At 44.7% G+C, this 18142-nt stretch overlaps 1 protein-coding gene across 1 annotated transcript in view; it reads left to right on the top strand.

Annotated features, from left to right (window-relative positions):
• OBSCN (obscurin, cytoskeletal calmodulin and titin-interacting RhoGEF) overlaps positions 1 to 18142 on the top strand; it is a gene marked incomplete at its 3' end in the record, with an annotated part of 187985 nt that overhangs the window by 169535 nt on the left and 308 nt on the right. The window contains exons 101-118 of the mRNA XM_081996868.1: positions 76 to 136; positions 1270 to 1347; positions 1495 to 1667; positions 2214 to 2240; positions 2776 to 2928; positions 3704 to 3749; positions 4331 to 4408; positions 5251 to 8908; positions 9523 to 9645; positions 10764 to 10874; positions 10993 to 11160; positions 11653 to 11775; positions 13768 to 13938; positions 15148 to 15268; positions 15913 to 16152; positions 16740 to 16963; positions 17424 to 17499; positions 17988 to 18137. Coding sequence (XP_081852994.1) covers positions 76 to 136; positions 1270 to 1347; positions 1495 to 1667; positions 2214 to 2240; positions 2776 to 2928; positions 3704 to 3749; positions 4331 to 4408; positions 5251 to 8908; positions 9523 to 9645; positions 10764 to 10874; positions 10993 to 11160; positions 11653 to 11775; positions 13768 to 13938; positions 15148 to 15268; positions 15913 to 16152; positions 16740 to 16963; positions 17424 to 17499; positions 17988 to 18137 — 5781 coding nt within the window. The remainder of the gene's footprint in view (positions 1 to 75; positions 137 to 1269; positions 1348 to 1494; positions 1668 to 2213; positions 2241 to 2775; positions 2929 to 3703; positions 3750 to 4330; positions 4409 to 5250; positions 8909 to 9522; positions 9646 to 10763; positions 10875 to 10992; positions 11161 to 11652; positions 11776 to 13767; positions 13939 to 15147; positions 15269 to 15912; positions 16153 to 16739; positions 16964 to 17423; positions 17500 to 17987; positions 18138 to 18142) is intronic.

The raw sequence follows: 18142 nt of genomic DNA, 5'->3' as shown, positions 1-18142 counted from the left end.
GTCCCTTCCAACCCAAACGATTCTATGATTCTGTGATTTAACTGTAGTTCTGTTTTCCCTTAATGCTGTTGTCAGATGCTCCAGCGAAGAGCTCCTTGACCGTTTATTCAAGAAGAGTGTCGTCACTGAAGCAGAGGTAATCTTTCTTTCTCATTTGGAAGTCCAGAGTTGGTGGGTACCACCCGAGTACCTTCTAGTTGTATTTTTCTTTTGAATATGAGGAATGTCTTTGAACCAGTGACAATCTGTCAAAACAGAATCAGCCTTTAAAAGTGTTCCCATCAGCTTTCATTACTCAGTTGAGTTTCTTTGGGGAATAACTAGAAACAGCCAGCGGTTTTGAGCACCCGCATCGCATCCAGCCTAATACAGGCGATATTTGATCTATTATCATCATTTCTTTGCTATCTGTCACCTGGAGCTCCTGTAACTTCACATAATAACGCTTTATCCCCTCGCAACTGTACGTCTATCCACCCCCTTTCAGTCTCCAAACCAAGGGCTTAAATCACGGTTTCTAAGGGGTTTTTTTGAGATTCTTGGTGTTCAAAGTTCAAAATGGTTCACGTCTCCCATCTAGTAGCCAGGTGTCCAATAATTATTGGTAAAATTGGTTTTTCTTAGAAATACTCAGAGGGAAATATCATAGAATCATAGAATGGTTTGGGTTGGAAGGGACTTACAAGCATTACAAGTTCTCTCTTTTATTTCCTGCAGAAATCAAGATCAAATGTCAGCTAACACTATAAAATGTCAAAGGTAGAGCAATTCCAAAGCTAGCTGTAAATCTTCACTCCTTGTTCAGTCATAGTCAGATTGGATCTACATATGGTCAAGAAAACAGGTTTAAAACAGAGTTTTAAAATGTATTTGTGTTTTAAATGTGTTTGCCTGATTTACACCAAGCCAGAGCTGAGTTTGAGTTAGATAAGTTAGACAGTTGATAAGGTTCATCAAACTTGAGGATTTCTGTATCTCTTTTTCTGCATGTTTGTAGGTTGTTATTTTTAAGTAAGGGCTTTTTCACATATAGAAGGCTCCAGCAGGGCAATGTGGTCACACACAAAGCACAGCTTCATTCCACAGGGTAATGTTTGGTTCGCATCTTACTTCAACTGCAAGACCAATACAAAAAATTCATTCTAGTTTTAAAAGTATTTCTAATTCAATCTCTCCCTCTCTCTTATATTAAAAATGTTGGTGGAATAAGGAACCCTCTTATTTACTATCCATGTTTAATAATTGTTTAATAACTAATTTAATTTTTAGGTCAAATTGTATATCAAGCAAATTTTGGAAGGAATCAAATATCTTCATGACAACAACATCCTTCATTTGGACATTAAGGTAATGTGCAATGGCAAGTCTAGCTTATCATAGCCTCTTGTTGGTCAAGGAATGGGCGTTCTCTATTTGAATTATTCTTACTTACAACTGAAAATATTGCCTGCTTTCAAGAAAAGTTTCTCCCTTTTATTTTATTTCATTTACTAGCCACTGAATATCCTCATGGTTTATCCTGAAAGGGAAGACCTTAAGCTCTGTGACTTCGGATTCGCTCAGAAGATCACACCCTTTGAGCCTCAGTTCAGCAAATACGGGTCTCCGGAGTTCGTTGCCCCAGAAATTGTTTCTCAGTCACCAGTGTCGAAAGCAACCGATATCTGGTAACCTGTCATCTTTCTAAAAACTTCCACCCTAGATGGCCTGAATTTCCACTTATTGTTAATAAGTAAATGGAATGGTGATAATAACACAGGAAACTGAAAGAGAACACTGAGAATCCAGACCATCAGGGCTCTTTGAAGCTCCTTCTCTCTCTTTTGTTCAACCATAATTGAACTCTGACAGCTAATTAATGCAAAGGAGCATCTTAGACAAGATGATCTTTATTAGAGGCAGCAACTAGGGAGGATGATCTTAAGCAGCTTTCTAGAAAAGGCAATCAAACTCTACGAGAGTATTTTGAGTCTTCTCCTCTATCTGTGCTTTAAAAATGGAGGATTACTTGAGAACAATTTTTTTAAATCTTGAAGGGAAAAAAATTGAAGGGTGAAAACAATAGCTTTTGGGATTTATTTTCCTTGGAAAGGTGAGGAGAAGGTGATCTTACTGTGCCAGGGTGTCTAGTGGCAGGAAGAGGGGCTATGTGCTTGAGAAGGATGGAGAAACAGTGACAAACACCTGACACTTGTGTTCCCTCTCTCCTTCAGGGCTGTTGGAGTCATCACGTATTTAAGGTAAATAAATCTTCTTGGAAAGACTCATTTAATATCCCTTTGTCAGTCAGAGCACTCCAGTACCTTCAAGTGAGGGATATGAGTGAAGCATTGAGTCCTTCTATAACAAGGGCAAATTTTTTTGTGGTTTTCTCCTTTATTCACTGTTTTCTGGTTGTCCAGGGCTTTGGTCACTGTCTCTGCTTGAAGACCTGATGGCTGCTCCCCTTGCAGTTAGTGATGAGAGCCATGGATGAGGTTTAGTCTTCCCCTTGCCTGTTTTAGCCAATACCCTACTGTAGCTGTGCAAAATCAAACACTTAATTTCTTATCTGTGAAACAGGGATAAATAATTCAATTAAGTGAAGTGCCATGTAATGCTGGGGTGAAAGATGCTCTGTTAGTGGACGCGCTGCTCACAAGCTTTGCAAGTCCCATGCATGGAGTCCCTCAAGCATTTTAAAGCCCCATGTAAGCATTTGTGCTTCTGTCATTTGAACAGCAAATAAAAGCCTGAAGTCTGTCTCCTTTTATTTTATGGTGTTCAATAAATAAGCCTAACGTGCAAGTCTCCATTTGCTGGGGAGAACGACAGAGGAACCCTTCTAAATATCCAGAACGGGAAAATTTCATGGACCATTCCTGATTTTGTTCACTTGAGTGAAGATGCAAAGGACTTCATCAAAGGGATCCTACAGCAGCACCCCACGTGAGTGCACTTTTGTGCTTCCTACCAGCATGCAAAGATGTCGGTGTCTCAGCAGGCAGCTCTCAGCTCATCAGAGCTGTCGCTGTTTTGAAAAGTGGAAAGCTGAGTGAGATGTGGTGCGTTATGCCCCAATTCTTCTTTATAATTCCCCATTACCCAAAAGCACAACTTGGTAATTTGCCAAATTGGCCTGTTTCTGGTATGGTGAAAGTATGGTATGGTATGGAGTCCTTACTCCCCGACTCCTCCAGGGCAGATGAGCTTCTGAAATGACATAGAGAAGTGGGAAGAGCAAGGACTAGTATAGAGGGAGTTATGCGAGAATTAAATAATATTAACCACATTCATTAAGCAATTTCAAGTACAAAAGGCAGCTTGAAGGCATGTTTGCAGGTGCTTGGTTTTTAATTTTGTTTCTATTCTTTCTGCCTGCTGCCAAAGCTATTTTTGCTTTGGCCACATAACGAGTCAAAGTCACTCTTAGGGTTGCTCTTGATGCCCTTGAAGGGACTCTCTGCAGAGTGCCATAGGGTCTTCCTGAGGATCTGCAGGGAGTCTCAGACTCAAAAAAGAGGATCATTCCACCTCAGGGGAAGGAAACCTTGGGTTGAAAGCCTCTGTCCGTCTGTTTGGCTTCTCAGCTCTAAAACAGCAGCCTAAGGACATACACAAAAGTGTATGTGTGTGTCCACATGAAGCAGGCGCCTTCAGGAAGATCTTGTGGTTGCTGTTAGCAGTGACTTGTTACTAAAATGGTGATCCTTTCTCTTATCAGAGCCAGGCCTAGTGCTTTAGACTGCCTTTCCCACAAGTGGTTCATGGTAAGTTTATCCTGGGTTTTTATTAGAGCCATTAAAAATATTAAGGTTGGAAGAGACCTTTGGAGGGGCGGCTTTTAAAGCTGCTTCATATTATTTGTTGGTTTATTTTTTCTCTTGGACTCCTACTATCTGTCCTACAGAGAAGCTCAGGCATGCTCTCCAGAAAGAGGAGACACAGTGGTGTTTACATGCCAAGATATCTTTCCTTTCAAAAGATAAAGATTACTACTGACATGAGCAGATATAAGATGTCTGTATAGAAAAGGAAAGAAGGCTTTGCAGACCAAAGATATGGTTTATATTCCAATGCCTTAAATTGCTAAGGAGAAAACCTAAAAATTAACAAACAAACAAACAAACAAAAAAAGGAATTTAATGGCATGCGTTGAACGGGTCTTGTTTTTTTCATTGAAAAGCTGAGATTGTCTACAATTTAGCCTTGAGAGATTGTAGCATTTGGTCTGTTGTAATTTTCCTAAATTAAACAATTCTGGAAGGAGGGAATCCTAAAAAAAAAACTTCTCAGGAAATGAAGTCAGGATATTGTTAACCAATGACTTTCCTCTCATTCCACCTGGCAGCATAATCTCCCCCTCGAAGCAACTCATTTCATTAACACCAAGCAGCTCAAATTCATTGTGGCTCGGAGCAAGTGGCAGGTGAGTTGGCCTTAATCTACGACGGTTCTTTTTAGCTGTATATGTTTTTAATTACATTTGCATTTTTTTTAAGTCTATCAGGCTAGGACAGCAAGCACAGCAGAGGTCTCAGCTTGGCTGTGAATGAGGAATAAGCCCAGGAGACAGTGGTCAATGGATGTGGCAGAAATAAATTAACTAGGCTTTTACTGCTTGGAAATCATCTCGTCTAACGCAGGTGCAAGACGCACGGTTGTGTCTAAGTTAGGCACCCTCAGCTGCCTTTGCAATTGGTACTGAATTCCTCTTTCCCTGAAGTTCTCTGAAATAATCAGATTGCCTTCTGAAGATGCCCGTTTCTCTCTGTTGGCTGTAAGCAGAGGCCAGCTGCTCAACTTCACCTGAGCTGTCTCACATGGCAAAAGTTAGAGTAGATGAATCCTACCTCCTACAGTATGGTAGGTCTTCTGTTGGTCTAAGTAGGTTATATTGCAGTCAATGGATTTAAGGCCATTTACTGCAGCTAGGCTCTGATCTGATGTATCCACTAAAAACTCCTTTTCCATCTCCTCTGAGTGGCCAGATTTTCTTTGAAAAATCTCAAGCAGGGTCCTACTTCCCCATTCACAACAGCAAGTATGTCCCCCAAAGTCAATATAGTTTCACCTCTGTGAATGTGAGAAGAGGAAGACTTGGAGAGCAAATGAGGCCTGGATTGACGATATGTACAAAAGGGTGGCAGAGTGCTATTAAACTAGTATGCGTGGTATTTAAGAGTGCAGAAGTTCACTTTGGTATGCTTGCTTTGCCATACTCCCACCATGTTTCCATCTGATTGTGCTGCGTTTTGTTTTGCTTTTCAGCGGTCTTTGATGTGCTATAAATCCATACTGGTTATGCGGTCTATCCCAGAAATCCTAGAAAGGACTCATGACAACACCTCCCTGGCCATCTCCCGACATCTTATTGAAGAAAGCACTTCATCCAGTACCAGCGGCTCCTCTTCAGACAATGAGAACTCACATTTCCCCAAGAAGGGTCATTTTGGCTCTACACCTGAACTGCACTTGTCCATATTTGATGCACCAAGCCATCAGGAGCCTCCAAAACATGCAAGTGAAGAGAAGCACTCCAAAATCTCAGTCCCTCCAGTAAAACCCATGAGGAGGAAGTATGCTTCAGTGAAAGCTGAGGTGGGGGACAAATCACCTACAGAAAGCAAAGAGCTCATGGCAAGTGCCTTTGCCTTAGAGGAGAAAGAGGAGGGGCCCCATCCCAGCCTTCAAGATGAAAGAGCAGAGCAGTCCCAAAAAAGAGGTGCTGCTGAGCCTTCATCAGTGAAGACTTCCACAGAAAGCATGTCGCATCTATGTCAGAAGGAAAAAACAGACATATTTTTATCTGATAAGGACAGAACTGAAAAGGCTGGGGATGGGACAGAAAAGGCACCTATCTGTGTTCCAAGACAGAGTGTTATTAAAAGCACTTTCTACAGCCAAGCAGCTGAGCTACCTGCAAGGGGGCCTTCCTCACCAGGTAGGGAGTTCAGAAGGCACCTGGACAGAGCCAGAAGGACTTTCCGTAAAGCTGGCTACTCAAAGGTGCCCCTCAGTGGTCTCCGTGAACCCCTTCTTGAGCAGTTCGAACTGGAAGAAGAAGAAGGAAAGTCTGATGATGGAGATGATCACAGGGAAAGTCTGCTTGGTTCCTTGACCAAATCAGCTTCATTTGACACTGCAAGGAAACCACCACATCCTGCCATTGCTGGTGCTAGCCGAAGCCGTTCCCTGGATGACTACAGGCTGAGAGCCTCAAGATCAGTGAGGGAACAAGACATTTTGGAAGAAGACTGTGATGTATTGTCACAGGAAAGTTGCCCTGAAGGCAGTGACCACTGTGAGATTCCTGCAGGGCCTGGCAAGGGATGTTCTGTAGACACTTCAAAGCAAGAGGACTTCAGGAGAGCCAGCAAGGACCGTTCAGAAGAGCAACCTCCTACTTCTACACAATGTGAGGGTAACGGATGCCCAGCTGTTTTTGTGCAACAGCTAGAGAGACTTCCAGTGTCACCTCATAGGAGTGAGAATAGGAAACATTTACTGAAGAAGTCAAAAGCTACTTACATTGAGGAGGAATTTGAAGATTTGGAAGGCAAAAGCCCCATTCTAACTACTCAGTGCTCAGACGTAACTGCATCATCAGCTCAAAAACATGACAGCATGGAAGGCAAATCTTCCCCTGGGAGTGCCTCTGACACTGCTTTTCAGGAGGGCAAACAGTCCACTTCAACTCTTGCACAGTCAGAGACCACCTCCAAGTCAGCTCCTACAAGGAAGGGAGGCATGTATCTGCCCCAGGAGTCTGCTCACAGTACCAACATCCATCCAGATCTAAAAGGTGGAAGCTTGCTTATCAAAAGGACAGCTCCAGGTCCACCTTGGAAAGACAAAAGGCAGAAGCATTCACATGAGAAGACTTCAGCTCACAGTGTTGCCAAATCTGATCTCATGGAGCATGAAAGCTCTGCTGATTTAACAGGCCCACAAGCAGAAACCGATTCACTTCCAGTATGTAAAGACAAAAGTCAGGAACTCCCCGGTCAAAGTGTTCCAGCAACTACTGTCTTGGTGGGCAAACTGCCAGGTACCCTGCCTGCTCTGCACACAGTTGATGAAGGTGCTCATCAGAAGCTGAAGACCTACAAAGAGGTGAGATCTGCTGTCCTGGAGGATGAAGGACCAGATATTACAGGAATCGCTACCTTGCCAGCTCATGATGGAGAATGCCAAGCGCACAAGAGGGCTCCTGTTCATGTAGACGCAGCACCAGCCATCCTGAAGGGAGAGCATCTTGTTCCAAAAGTCCCACCACCAAAATCAGTGCTGACTTCGGTCTCTGATGGAGCACGGCAGGCTGAAAGGGAACGGCCAGTTCATGGCAAGGAGAGGCTTGGTGCTCTGAGGAGTGAAAGCTCATCTGTCACAGAGGTCGTTCCCAGTTTGGCCCATGAGGCTGAAATCGAGGGAGCTGACGCCCAGAAGGTTTGTGAAGGGAGTGGCACAGTGCCTACTGGTCTGGAGAGCAGACACCCAGATAGAACCGTGTCCTCCCAACATACTGGCCTCCCTTCGGTCTGTGAGAGTGAAAAGCAAGAACATCCAAAGGCATCACTTCACAGTGAGGCGAGATCTGTTGTGACAGCAAGTGGAAGCCAAGCAGCTGGACAGACTATACCTGCTCCTTTCCCCAAGGCTGGACATCAGGTGTTTGAGCAGCACAGGGCTGCCTATCCCAGTGGCAGAGTTTCTGCTGATCTGGAGGGTGGGCCTCCAGGTGTCTTTGCTTCACAACCAGAAGTTGTGCCAGCTTCAGTCTGTGAGCTAGAATATGAGCAACATCCAGAGGATTATGGTGAGGGTAGAGGCGTTGCCTTAAAAAGTGGAAGCTGTGATGCTGGAAAAACTGTCCCATCATCGCTCCACAGGGATCAAAGTCAGGAGCTCTCACAACACAGATCTTCTTTTTACAGTGATGAGGAGTCTGCTGTGCTGGAGGGCTTAGTGGATGAGATGGTTTCCCTCTCTGAAGAGATGAATATTTGGGCAGAGTCTGTTTCTGATGAGGAGGAATGCAGAAAGCACATCTCTCCTCCCACAGAGATGTTCTACAAAGGCCCAGGTAGCCAAGCACCCACAGATGCCTCCTTCCCTTCTGTAAAAGGGGGTAAAAGAGAAGTCTCTGAGCTGGATGACCTTGCAGAACCCTGTCTTGTGAGTGAGGAGTCAGTGGTACTGGAAGGGCAGGGAGCACAGACGTTTCCTCATGAATGTGAACATCTGGAGGACTTAGCGTTTGAGACCCCTTCTTCTAGCCAAGTGAGTATTTCCTCAACAGATAGCTTGGACACTGGAAAAAGACCCAGTCAAGTGTCAGTGAGCAAGGACACTGGTAAACATCCAGAAGTTTCTTTAGTGAAAATCAAAGATCTGTCGGACGAAACACCCAGTCTTGGCAGTGGAACTCCAAAACTTGACATATCAGAGGTAGAGCCTGCCTACTTGAATTTCTCTGACTTGTACGACATTGTCTATTTTCCATTTGAATTTATGAACTATAGGAAGCCTCCACCTAAACCAACTGGTAGACGGTTTATACCTTTTGGTGAAAGGGCAAGGTCACCTCCTGCAGGACATTGGCATAAGGATAAAAGACTGTGCATCAGAGAAGAGGCAGAGGACAAGAAGAGGAAGAACCATTTGGAAATATCTGAGGATTCAAAGGCAACTAAATTATTAGCCATGGGGAAAGGGTCAGAGAGTCATAAAGAAATGTATGGCCCCCAAAAGGACTCAAGTGGTAAGCAGAAAAGTTCCTTCCACAAGCCAGGACTCCTTAAGCCATATGCAAGGTCTCATTCAGTGGAGCAGTCAGTGGAGCAGAGTCTGAAGAAGAAAGTAAAAGCTTCTGTTGCCCATATTTCAAGAATCCTAAAAGGAAAGACATCTCCTGAGCCAGAGGAAGGTAAGTATTTTACTCTGTGCCTTCATAGATTTGCTGCTGTAACTGGGCTCTGCTAAATCTGCCTTTTCCTTTTTCCCCACCATATTTGAGGCTGTGGTTAGACCATCACTGCAAAACTGGCACTGGCAGGTTATGAAATTAGCAATCTTCAGCCCCACCACTAGCTCTCTTACCGGCTCACTTCAGTGCAGAGTCAGCTGGGTTAATCTGCTGATGGAAGTGGCTTAAATTCCCCTGCCTGAGTTTGCACAAAAGCAGATTGGAGCTTGACGAAGCTTTGCTTGCTGCAGTTTCTTCTGCAGTTATCATCTTTAAAGCTAAAGTGACTGGAGAAGTTGGTGAAGTCACCCTGGCTACCTAAGTTGACAACACTGGACAACAGAATCTGTCCTTTCTTCTCCTTCTTCATCCCTAGATATGGCCTGTTCTTCCAGGACAGCATTCTGTTTGTAATAGCTACCGATCACAGCCATCCCTGTTGACTGAGGGCTCATTAATAAGGGGACCTGTGACTGCTGAGCTATTTGTGTGCAAACGGCAGAACTGCCTGCTGTAAATGGATGCCACAGGGAGGAGCATGGCCTTGAATGACTTCTCATCCTTTCTCAAAACAGAGTTTGGTGAGCTGGGAGGTGAGGCAGTAGAAAAAGAGCTGTTAACAGGGGCTGAAGGATCTCTGAAGAGGAAATCGGCACTCTCTTCATTCAAGTTATCAAGCCTCATGCCAAAGGAGAAAGGTATTGCTATTTCATATGTCATCAGTTAGTTTTATCATGAAGTATCACTAATGAATATGACTGTGCTGTGTGGGGCCAGTTTCTAAGGATGGATCTGCAATGATTGTCTTGAGATGACCTGGACCACCTCATGCAATATGAGCCAGCCTCCTCTATTTACATCATAACTTATGTCTTCGCTAAAACTGTCTTGTCTTGCAAATTGGAACCATTCTAGGAAGCCACTGCAATAGAAGAAAATCTATGTGTAAGCTAGAAAGAGAATAAATGGAGTATCCAAGGGTGGGATGGCAGAAGCAGGGAATTGTGAATTCCTACGCTCCAGTCCTGCACACTTGTGCAAGGGCCAGAGACGCTGCTATAGAGCTATGAAATGAGAAATGGTGGGGCAGCCCCAAACGGTGTGTCAGCAAAGTTGAACTTTCTTTTGCCCAGGCAAGTTTCCCCTTGACTCTAGCAGGAGCATTTTCTGAGGTCAGGTTCATGCCCCAGTATTCAGCAAAGCCCAGCCAAGCGCTGTGAAGGGCAGGTACATGAGGCTGGCAGCTCCTGGGCACTGCGGAGAAAAAACCCTGGAGAAACACAGAAGAAAACCTGGGGTCTCCCTTTCCCATGGAGACAGCAGCAGATTTGATGCTCTGTGGTTGCTTTTTTTTCCCTCCTTCCATATCCATGTTTTATCTCTTCTTCTCTTTTCTTGTGTTGTCTTGACCTGATCCCCTCATCCTTGAAATACCACCATTTAGTTTTGCCCTCACATTTAAGCTAGGCCAGAAGAAAACTCTTGCTGTGACATGCTTTCTCTCTCCTCTGAGCCCTTCTGCTACCTCAGCTATACCAGCAGGGCTGAGCAATGCAGATGTCCTCATGTGCCTTCCAAGATCCATCTGGACCATCATGTATGAGCAGTCACGCTGCATCCATGGGGTTGAATGAGGCTCCTGCACGTGTGTGCTCAATGTCCAGGGCATTCTCCACCCAACGGTCAAAGAAATGCCAGAGCATGAACCAGAAATGTTCTTGAACCAATTAAAAAGGCTTCCTGGTGTCCTGCATGCACTTGTTATCCACATAGTCCCCCGGCCACTCTGAACCGCTGCTTGTCCTCTTCTTTGCAGCACCTTCGTTCGTTGAGGAGCTCATCGACCAGGCTGCCGCTGTGGGACAGTGCGTGACGCTGTCGTGCCGGACGGCGGCTCACTCCTCCCTGCACGTCGACTGGTTCAGAGGTGACACTGGCATCCCCCTAGGGAGTCCCTGGCCTCTGGGACAGGGGTGCAGGGAGGGTTTTAGTCACCTTGGCATAAATTTGCAGGGTACTTATCTCTCCTATCTTCTGCTTTTCAGACGGGATACCTGTCCACAGCAGCAGCCGGATCCTCATCTCAGCCACACTCAAAAACTTCCAGCTGTTAACTATTCTCTCTGTTAGTGCCGACGATTTTGGTATTTACACCTGTGTGGCCACAAACTCCCTGGGCTCAGCATCCACCTCTTGCATCATAAGAAAAGCAGGTAAGAGAAGAGTAGGTACTACAACACAGAATAATACAGAAGTATTATTATTACTACAATTGTGTATTGTAGTATTATAACTACAATGCACAGTAACACAGAAGTAGGTATTACAAGTACTTCTGCCCAAAAATCTCACCTGTGAGGTGAGATTTCTGCAGATAGGTTCAGAGGACAATCTCTCCCTTGCCTGCTCTAGTCCACAGCCACAGCCCTTGCTGTCTGGTAGCGTGGCATATTCCGCCATCTCCTTCACTGCTTAGTCTCTTTCCTGGATTCAGAACCACTCCAGTAGCCATGTGGTTCTAGAAACAGACTTCAAAATCTTAATATTGGGTTTAAAATAGGCACAGTTAAATCGCTGCTCCACTAGGAGAATATACATATATATACAAATAGAATAACAATAACTGAGAAAATCCGGGTGTACGGGTATGTATCACAGCAGTGTTACCGCTAACAGTCACTGGGTTTTGTGCCTCCTCTTGACAGAGGTTCCTCCCAGCCCTCCACCCCCTGACATCGTGGAGGTCTACGAGGATGGAGCGCAGGTGGTCTGGAAACCTGTGGAAACCAACATCCCCATCCATTACACTGTCCAGTGCAAGAGCGAAGGTAAAGTGGAGCGCTGCCCTTACACTTTGCGGGAGACATCTCGATCTGTATGATCTCTCCACCAGCTGGATATTTTACTTTCATTCAGAAACAGACTCATTTTAGCTCTGTTGTGTAAAGTTAGGAATAAAATTCATACCACCACCATTTAGCCAACAAAAATTAGTCGTTGTGCTGGCTAAATCAGCCTGGAATATGCATACTCATAGAAAAGCTTTGCTAAAGTGGGAATCAAATTAGGTCGCATGGAAACTATGACCAAAAAGTGAACAGCTACAGAAGAATATGCATGCCTGGTGCCAGATATAGAGTCCTGAGTAATCCTCCCAAATTATAGTTCTGACAACATTATACACTAATAATGCCCAGCAACAACGGATCGGCAGACAATACCATTCTGTACCCAGGCTTTTTGTACAGTCCGTGGAGAAAGATGGTCTATCAAAAAGACAATTCATCCTATGCTAAATAGCCATCCTTTCTTTTTGATTATGCAGGAAACTTAGGGCAAACAGCCAGGACAAGATGACAAAAGTTTGGCAAAACTGCATCATTCCTTTGATGTTCTCTTCCAAGGCTTGGTCGAGAGCCTGATGAAGTCAGTGGATGTTTTCTTGATTAATTCCACAAACTTTGAATCAAATCCCCAAGTCTGTTCTGTCTCCCTTGGGACTGTTTTTGCTGTTGTTATTATGAATGCTATACCTGATAGCAATTTCTGCTGCAGTCACACGTACACAGCCCTTTGGATCCAACTGCTCCATGTTCCTTCTTTTAATTCTCCAAATCTACACGCACTTCTTTCTGGATTAGCATGAGCGCAGGCAGCAGCTTTCTGTCTCTTCACTCTGGAGCTGGTGTCAGTCACTTTTCCTCCAGCACAGCTTGCTTTATTGTTATTCCTTTTGACACAACTGTAGGCGAGACTTTGGGGAGGATACAAATGCAAGTTGTTCCAATTGGGAAGAAAAACAGGAAACAGCATCTACAATCTTCCATTGCATTCTGTGTATTTGGCAGAAACATGCAAAGTCCTGCTTTCCTGAACACAGGAGGATTGAGATAATCAGAAAAAAATCAATGTTTTATCCATTATTTCATAGTAAGCTTTTGCACACTGCTTCTGCAGACACTTTTCTCTGTTTCTAAGCTGTATCTGCTCCTTCTTACACATACACACACCCTAAATCAACCAGTACCCTGCAAAGTCATTGATACCTTTGTTTTGGGTGGTGAATTATTGCTTGTCCTATGGTTTGAGGGTTTGAGGCTCTCTACCAGTGTCTATTTGAATGAAAGGATGGGTTTAATCTCAGGCAGTCTCAGGGAGTTGAGTTCAGCCTTGAGCACAGCTGCAATGGCAAAGTATGAGACACAGCATCATGTGAAATGAATGACCATTAAATGTTTGCTGGTCATTTTCTACTTCACACCTTAGCCCCATGAATAATGAGTCCAGAACATACCTACAATTTCAGTTCCCCAAGAAATCATCTGAGTTTCATAAAAACTGAGTAAACGTGCCAGTTTCAAACACTGGGTTTCCTAGGAGGGTGTTAGTGGATGGATTGGATTCAAGATAGGGCCACAGGGAAAAAACCCAGTGATTTTGCCAGGGTTTTATTTGGAGTTCTTGATGTATACTTGCATTAGAGTTTTGTGGTACAAATTAGATAAACAGAAACTATACAAGAAAGTTTCACCATTCCTCTGAAACAATATTGACATACATCGGACTGATGACATATAAACTAGCCGATTTCAGAAAAGGTGAGTTTGGCACATGTACAGTGAGTGGCACCATGCACAAAAGTTGGCCATAACAAGTCAGTTTTTCCTTCACTCTACGAGATTCCACTGTTTCTCCATATTCCCAGCACGTAACTAAAGTTGATGAAAAAAACCCCAATAAAACTCCAAAACTCAACCCCCCACCACGATGTGACCATCTGAAATGAGTCCTAATCTCTTTTTTATCTTTCCTTGGCTAAGATGGGGAGTGGACAACTCTTGCTTCTGACATCGCTGACTGCTGCTACTACGCCAAAAATCTCGCCAAGGGGTTTATCTACTGCTTCAGGATAGCCTGCACCAGTAAAGCAGGAATGGGCCCTTACAGCGACCCATCTGCCAAAGTCAAAATCACTGGGAAGGATCAAATAGGTAAGATCAAATGCTGAGAGACCATTGTGTTTTTCCTGCATCAAAACAATTGCACCTTTTTGGACGCGGGTCCAGAAGTCAAGAGCAAGTGAATCGAGACCAATTCCAGTTGGCTCAGGGTGGTTTAGGGCTTACCCCTCTTTGGCTTCCTTATTTAAAAGTAAATTCTTTTCTAATTCTGGACACAATTAGGGGAATTGTGTAAATATATAAAAGATAAATAATAAAGTAATAACAATCTATAAATAATATGTAAATATATACACAAAAATATATATAATAAAAAGCTGGAAACTGTAGATTACCCACTGAAGACATGCATACTCATTTTATGATGTGAGATCATGAAGGAACAGGTCTGGGACAATGACTGTGTTACTGGAGGCATTGATCTCTTGGTATAGATCTGCCACTGGTGAAAGCCCTACTGTGGTGCATTTTTCAGCTGTATTTTGTCTCTGAAGTAAAGACAGCTTGATTTACTATTTTTTTCACCTGCTTGAATACTTTGTACTATTCACACATTTTTAAAATTAAGAAATCCATAACCTCACAGCAAATATATCCTTGTAGCAAAGGAAGCATCCTTTCTGCCAAGAAGTGGAAGGATGGTCTAACTGGAATTTCCTCCCAGTGGAGAGGATTAGTCTGTAAAAATCAGTTCACAGAGATATTTTTAACTCACCCTAAATCTTCTGCTTTTTCTTGGCCCAGGATTCATTAACATATCTCAATGTCCCCAGCATTTCCAAGCAGATGCTTTAATGTGTCAAGGGATGTTGTAATGGGAGCACTCAGACGAAACCACATGCCAGAACCAAAGGAACAAGTTTCAGCTGCTGCCCTGAAATATCCAAGTAAAATAAGCTTCTAATTCTTCGTCAGTGTCTTACCATGCCCTGATGACTTGTTATGTGAGAAGATGAGAACCAGTGGCTAAGATGTTTGATATCGCAGCACACAACATACAATCCATCTCATATAGACTGGAGTGGTCACACCAGGGAATTACAGGATGCACAGTCCAGAATCTGTTGCATTCAAATAACATTGGGTGCCACAGCTGGGAGACAACCTGCAGACTCGCCTGGAGAAAGTTCTGCTGTCACCCTTGTCGTTGTTCATAGCTAGCGGAGCGTGGCTCAGAGAGGCTCCAGTTTCCAGACAGAGGTGTTTTCCCACGTAATCCCTGTTGCTTCTTCTCTGCAGAGCTTCGTGATGCAACGCAGAACTTCCCATCAGCTGCTGCTGAAGAAGAGAGTGAAATAATCACACCATCGGAGCCTTTCCCAACCTACCAGACCTACGCCTTCCAAACAGAGATCAAAAGGTAGCGAATCCAACCGAGCATTCAACCACCCAGAGGGAATGTGGCTGGAGTTTAGAGAAGCCATTTTCAGAAATGCGCTCCTCGCCTAGTGTCACGGTGTTTTGTTGAAAAAAACCCCACAGCAATACATATAAACCTGAGATCATTGGCTGACCGATCTTCATCTTGGTTCAGATGTGGATTTTCGGGGAGAGCAAAAGGGTCTGTTCTGAGCACGACGTGCTGGGCAGCAGGACAGCCCCTTAGTATATCGTAAAGTGAGCCCAGGGCTGACAAAGGCTCCTCTCCTTGCTGCATCAACCTTTGCAGCTATCGGTTTCAGACATGGGGCTGGGATTCAATTTTCTCTGCCTAGGAGATAGGCACCAACTTCTGTTGCCAACAGGGAGTAGTTCTCTTGTTTGAGGCTGGATGAGCGACTTCGTCTCTCTCCAAAGGAGTTAAGCTCTCACTCCTGCCATTTAAAGTGTACAATTTAGAGACGCAGGAAGATGTGCAAACTGTGACAACAGATGCAATAACTCCACATAGAGCATGGATGAAAAACACAGCGTGGGATCCTGGTGGTTTTAAAGAACAGAAGCTCCTGGCTCTTCCAGGAGCAGCAGAGAAGCTTAAATTGCTTTTGTGTTCCTTCGCACCAGGGGCCGTTTCAGCATCGTCCGACAGTGCAGGGAAAAAGTAAGCGGCAAGACTTTAGCTGCTAAAATTATCCCTTACTGGCAAGAGGACAAGCAAACAGTGCTCCTGGAGTACCAAGTGCTGAGGAAGCTTCATCACACAAACATAGCTCAGCTGAAGGGAGCCTACGTCAGCCCACGGCACTTAGTGTTGATCCAGGAGATGTGTGTGGGACCAGAGCTACTCCATTCTTTGGCATTACGGTAATAACAAGTGGACGGAAGGGTTTTCTCCAGCAGGTTGTCACTGCACACAGGGTTTGTGATGCATTTGTTCTGCAACTTCTTGTGACATAAAAAAATCACAAGTTCCTTACAGGTTGGGGTAGGGGACGATTCAGGGCCATCCAGCTGAGATGTTGGAAGCAGTTTACAGTAGTTGGTATGAAAACCCCTCTCCCATAACATGGAGATTACTGTGGCTCCAGAAGCCTAATTTCTCCTCCACATTGTTTCTCACAATGGCAGAAAATGGATCTGTTGAAATCCTCTGATTAAAGAAGAGGGAATGGTAGACATCAAATCTGTGGTTTGATTTCTGCACAACCACTGCTTTCTCTGACATGCAGCTTTACAACCTCCTGAATTTTTTGCATCTGTAAAACTGACTCACAGTATGGACCAGCTTCTCCATATACAATAGATGTGCTAAATGAATGGAGTTGTTTCTTCTTGACTCCCAAGGATCTCATGGGATTAGACACCCAGGGGAGGATGACAGTGGGTGTAGAATGGCACTCTTGGGCATGCGGATAGGACACCTCTGGTTTCTATTCCCTTTCTTCTACCAGGACATCATACTCAGAAGTGGAGGTCCGAGATTACCTGTGGCAGATCCTCAGTGCCATCGAGTACCTCCATGCACACAACATCCTACACTTGGATCTCAGGTCTGAAAACATGATCATCACCGAGCCCAACCTGCTGAAACTCCTGGATTTTGGTAATGCACAGTTCTACACACAAGACAAAGTTATTACCATGGACAAGTGCATGGACTATGTTGAAACCATGGGTGAGTACGGAGTTCAGTCACAGCAACCCTGACCTTATATGAAATCTCTGGTAAACAGAAAGACAGACACAGGCATTGGTGAAGGCAGCAACTGGCCCCAGCAATCAAAGTCTCCCAGGTGCTACCCTCCACTAACAGTGTGAGTTTGCGGGAACAGCTAGTGGTGACAGCCGTCCCATTTGCAGACCACAGAGGAGACAGCCAGAGGTCACAGCCAACATCTCTCTGGCTGGCTTCCATGTGTCCAGAGCTCAGGCGTAGAGTATTACTGACATTTGGCCTGATGTTCTCAAGGTTTCATTGAAGTCATCACCCACGAGGGTGTCTTACCTCAACCAGCTCCCTGTACTTGTTCTTCTTCACTCTTGGGAAGGTAGCAAAGCATAAAGGTACCCACTGCTTTTGTGCTGGTCTCAGTGCATTGGAGGGGAGCTTGGCTCACACCAGTTTGCTTTTCTAGCTCCAGAACTGCTGACAGAGCAAGGAGCCGTCCCGCAGACTGATATCTGGTCCGTCGGAATCACAGCCTTCATCATGTAAGTCAGTCTGTCCTTCCCTGCCCTAAGAGCAACTTTAAAAGTGCAATTTCAGAGTCATCAACCAGGGGAGATGCATTGACTCAGAGGGTTAACCTCAGTTGTGCCCCTTCTCCTTGGCAATGCCACCGAAGGCTGTGTGATGGAGGGTGTGGAGCTGGCTGCATCATGCAAGGATGCCCAGCCCCAGCGATGCCTCCACATAGAGTAAGGAGGCTGTTTTACAACGCAGCAGCTGCTGGTGTTTCTCACTCAGCCTTGTCTGAAGAGCCCCAACTTTACCAAGAAAATCCACATTATGCCAAGTGGAAAAGCAGCCAAAGCCATGAAACCCACTGAAGAACAGTGGCCTTTAAGGTTTTGTTTTCCCATATGATATTTCCGTGCATCACTGTGACCCTCCTCTCACTGCTGGGTGGGAATTCCTGGGAGAAGGAGCATTCTGGGCGATGCCCTTCATGCTGATCAATTCTCTTCTTTTGGGACAGGTTGAGTGCCAACTACCCCATCAGCTCCGACATAGCCTGTGAGTTTCTGAGAACGACCAGGAAGGGTAAAGTGAAGCTCACGCAGTGCTACGCAGGTCTCTCCGGCGGAGCGGTGTCCTTTCTCCAGAGCACACTGTGTGCAAACCCTTGGTAAG

The sequence above is a fragment of the Phaethon aethereus genome (genome assembly GCF_964289735.1).
Source record: "Phaethon aethereus genome assembly, chromosome: 2".
NCBI classification, from domain to species: Eukaryota; Metazoa; Chordata; class Aves; order Phaethontiformes; family Phaethontidae; genus Phaethon; species Phaethon aethereus.
This window is presented reverse-complemented; position numbering and strand designations above follow the sequence as displayed.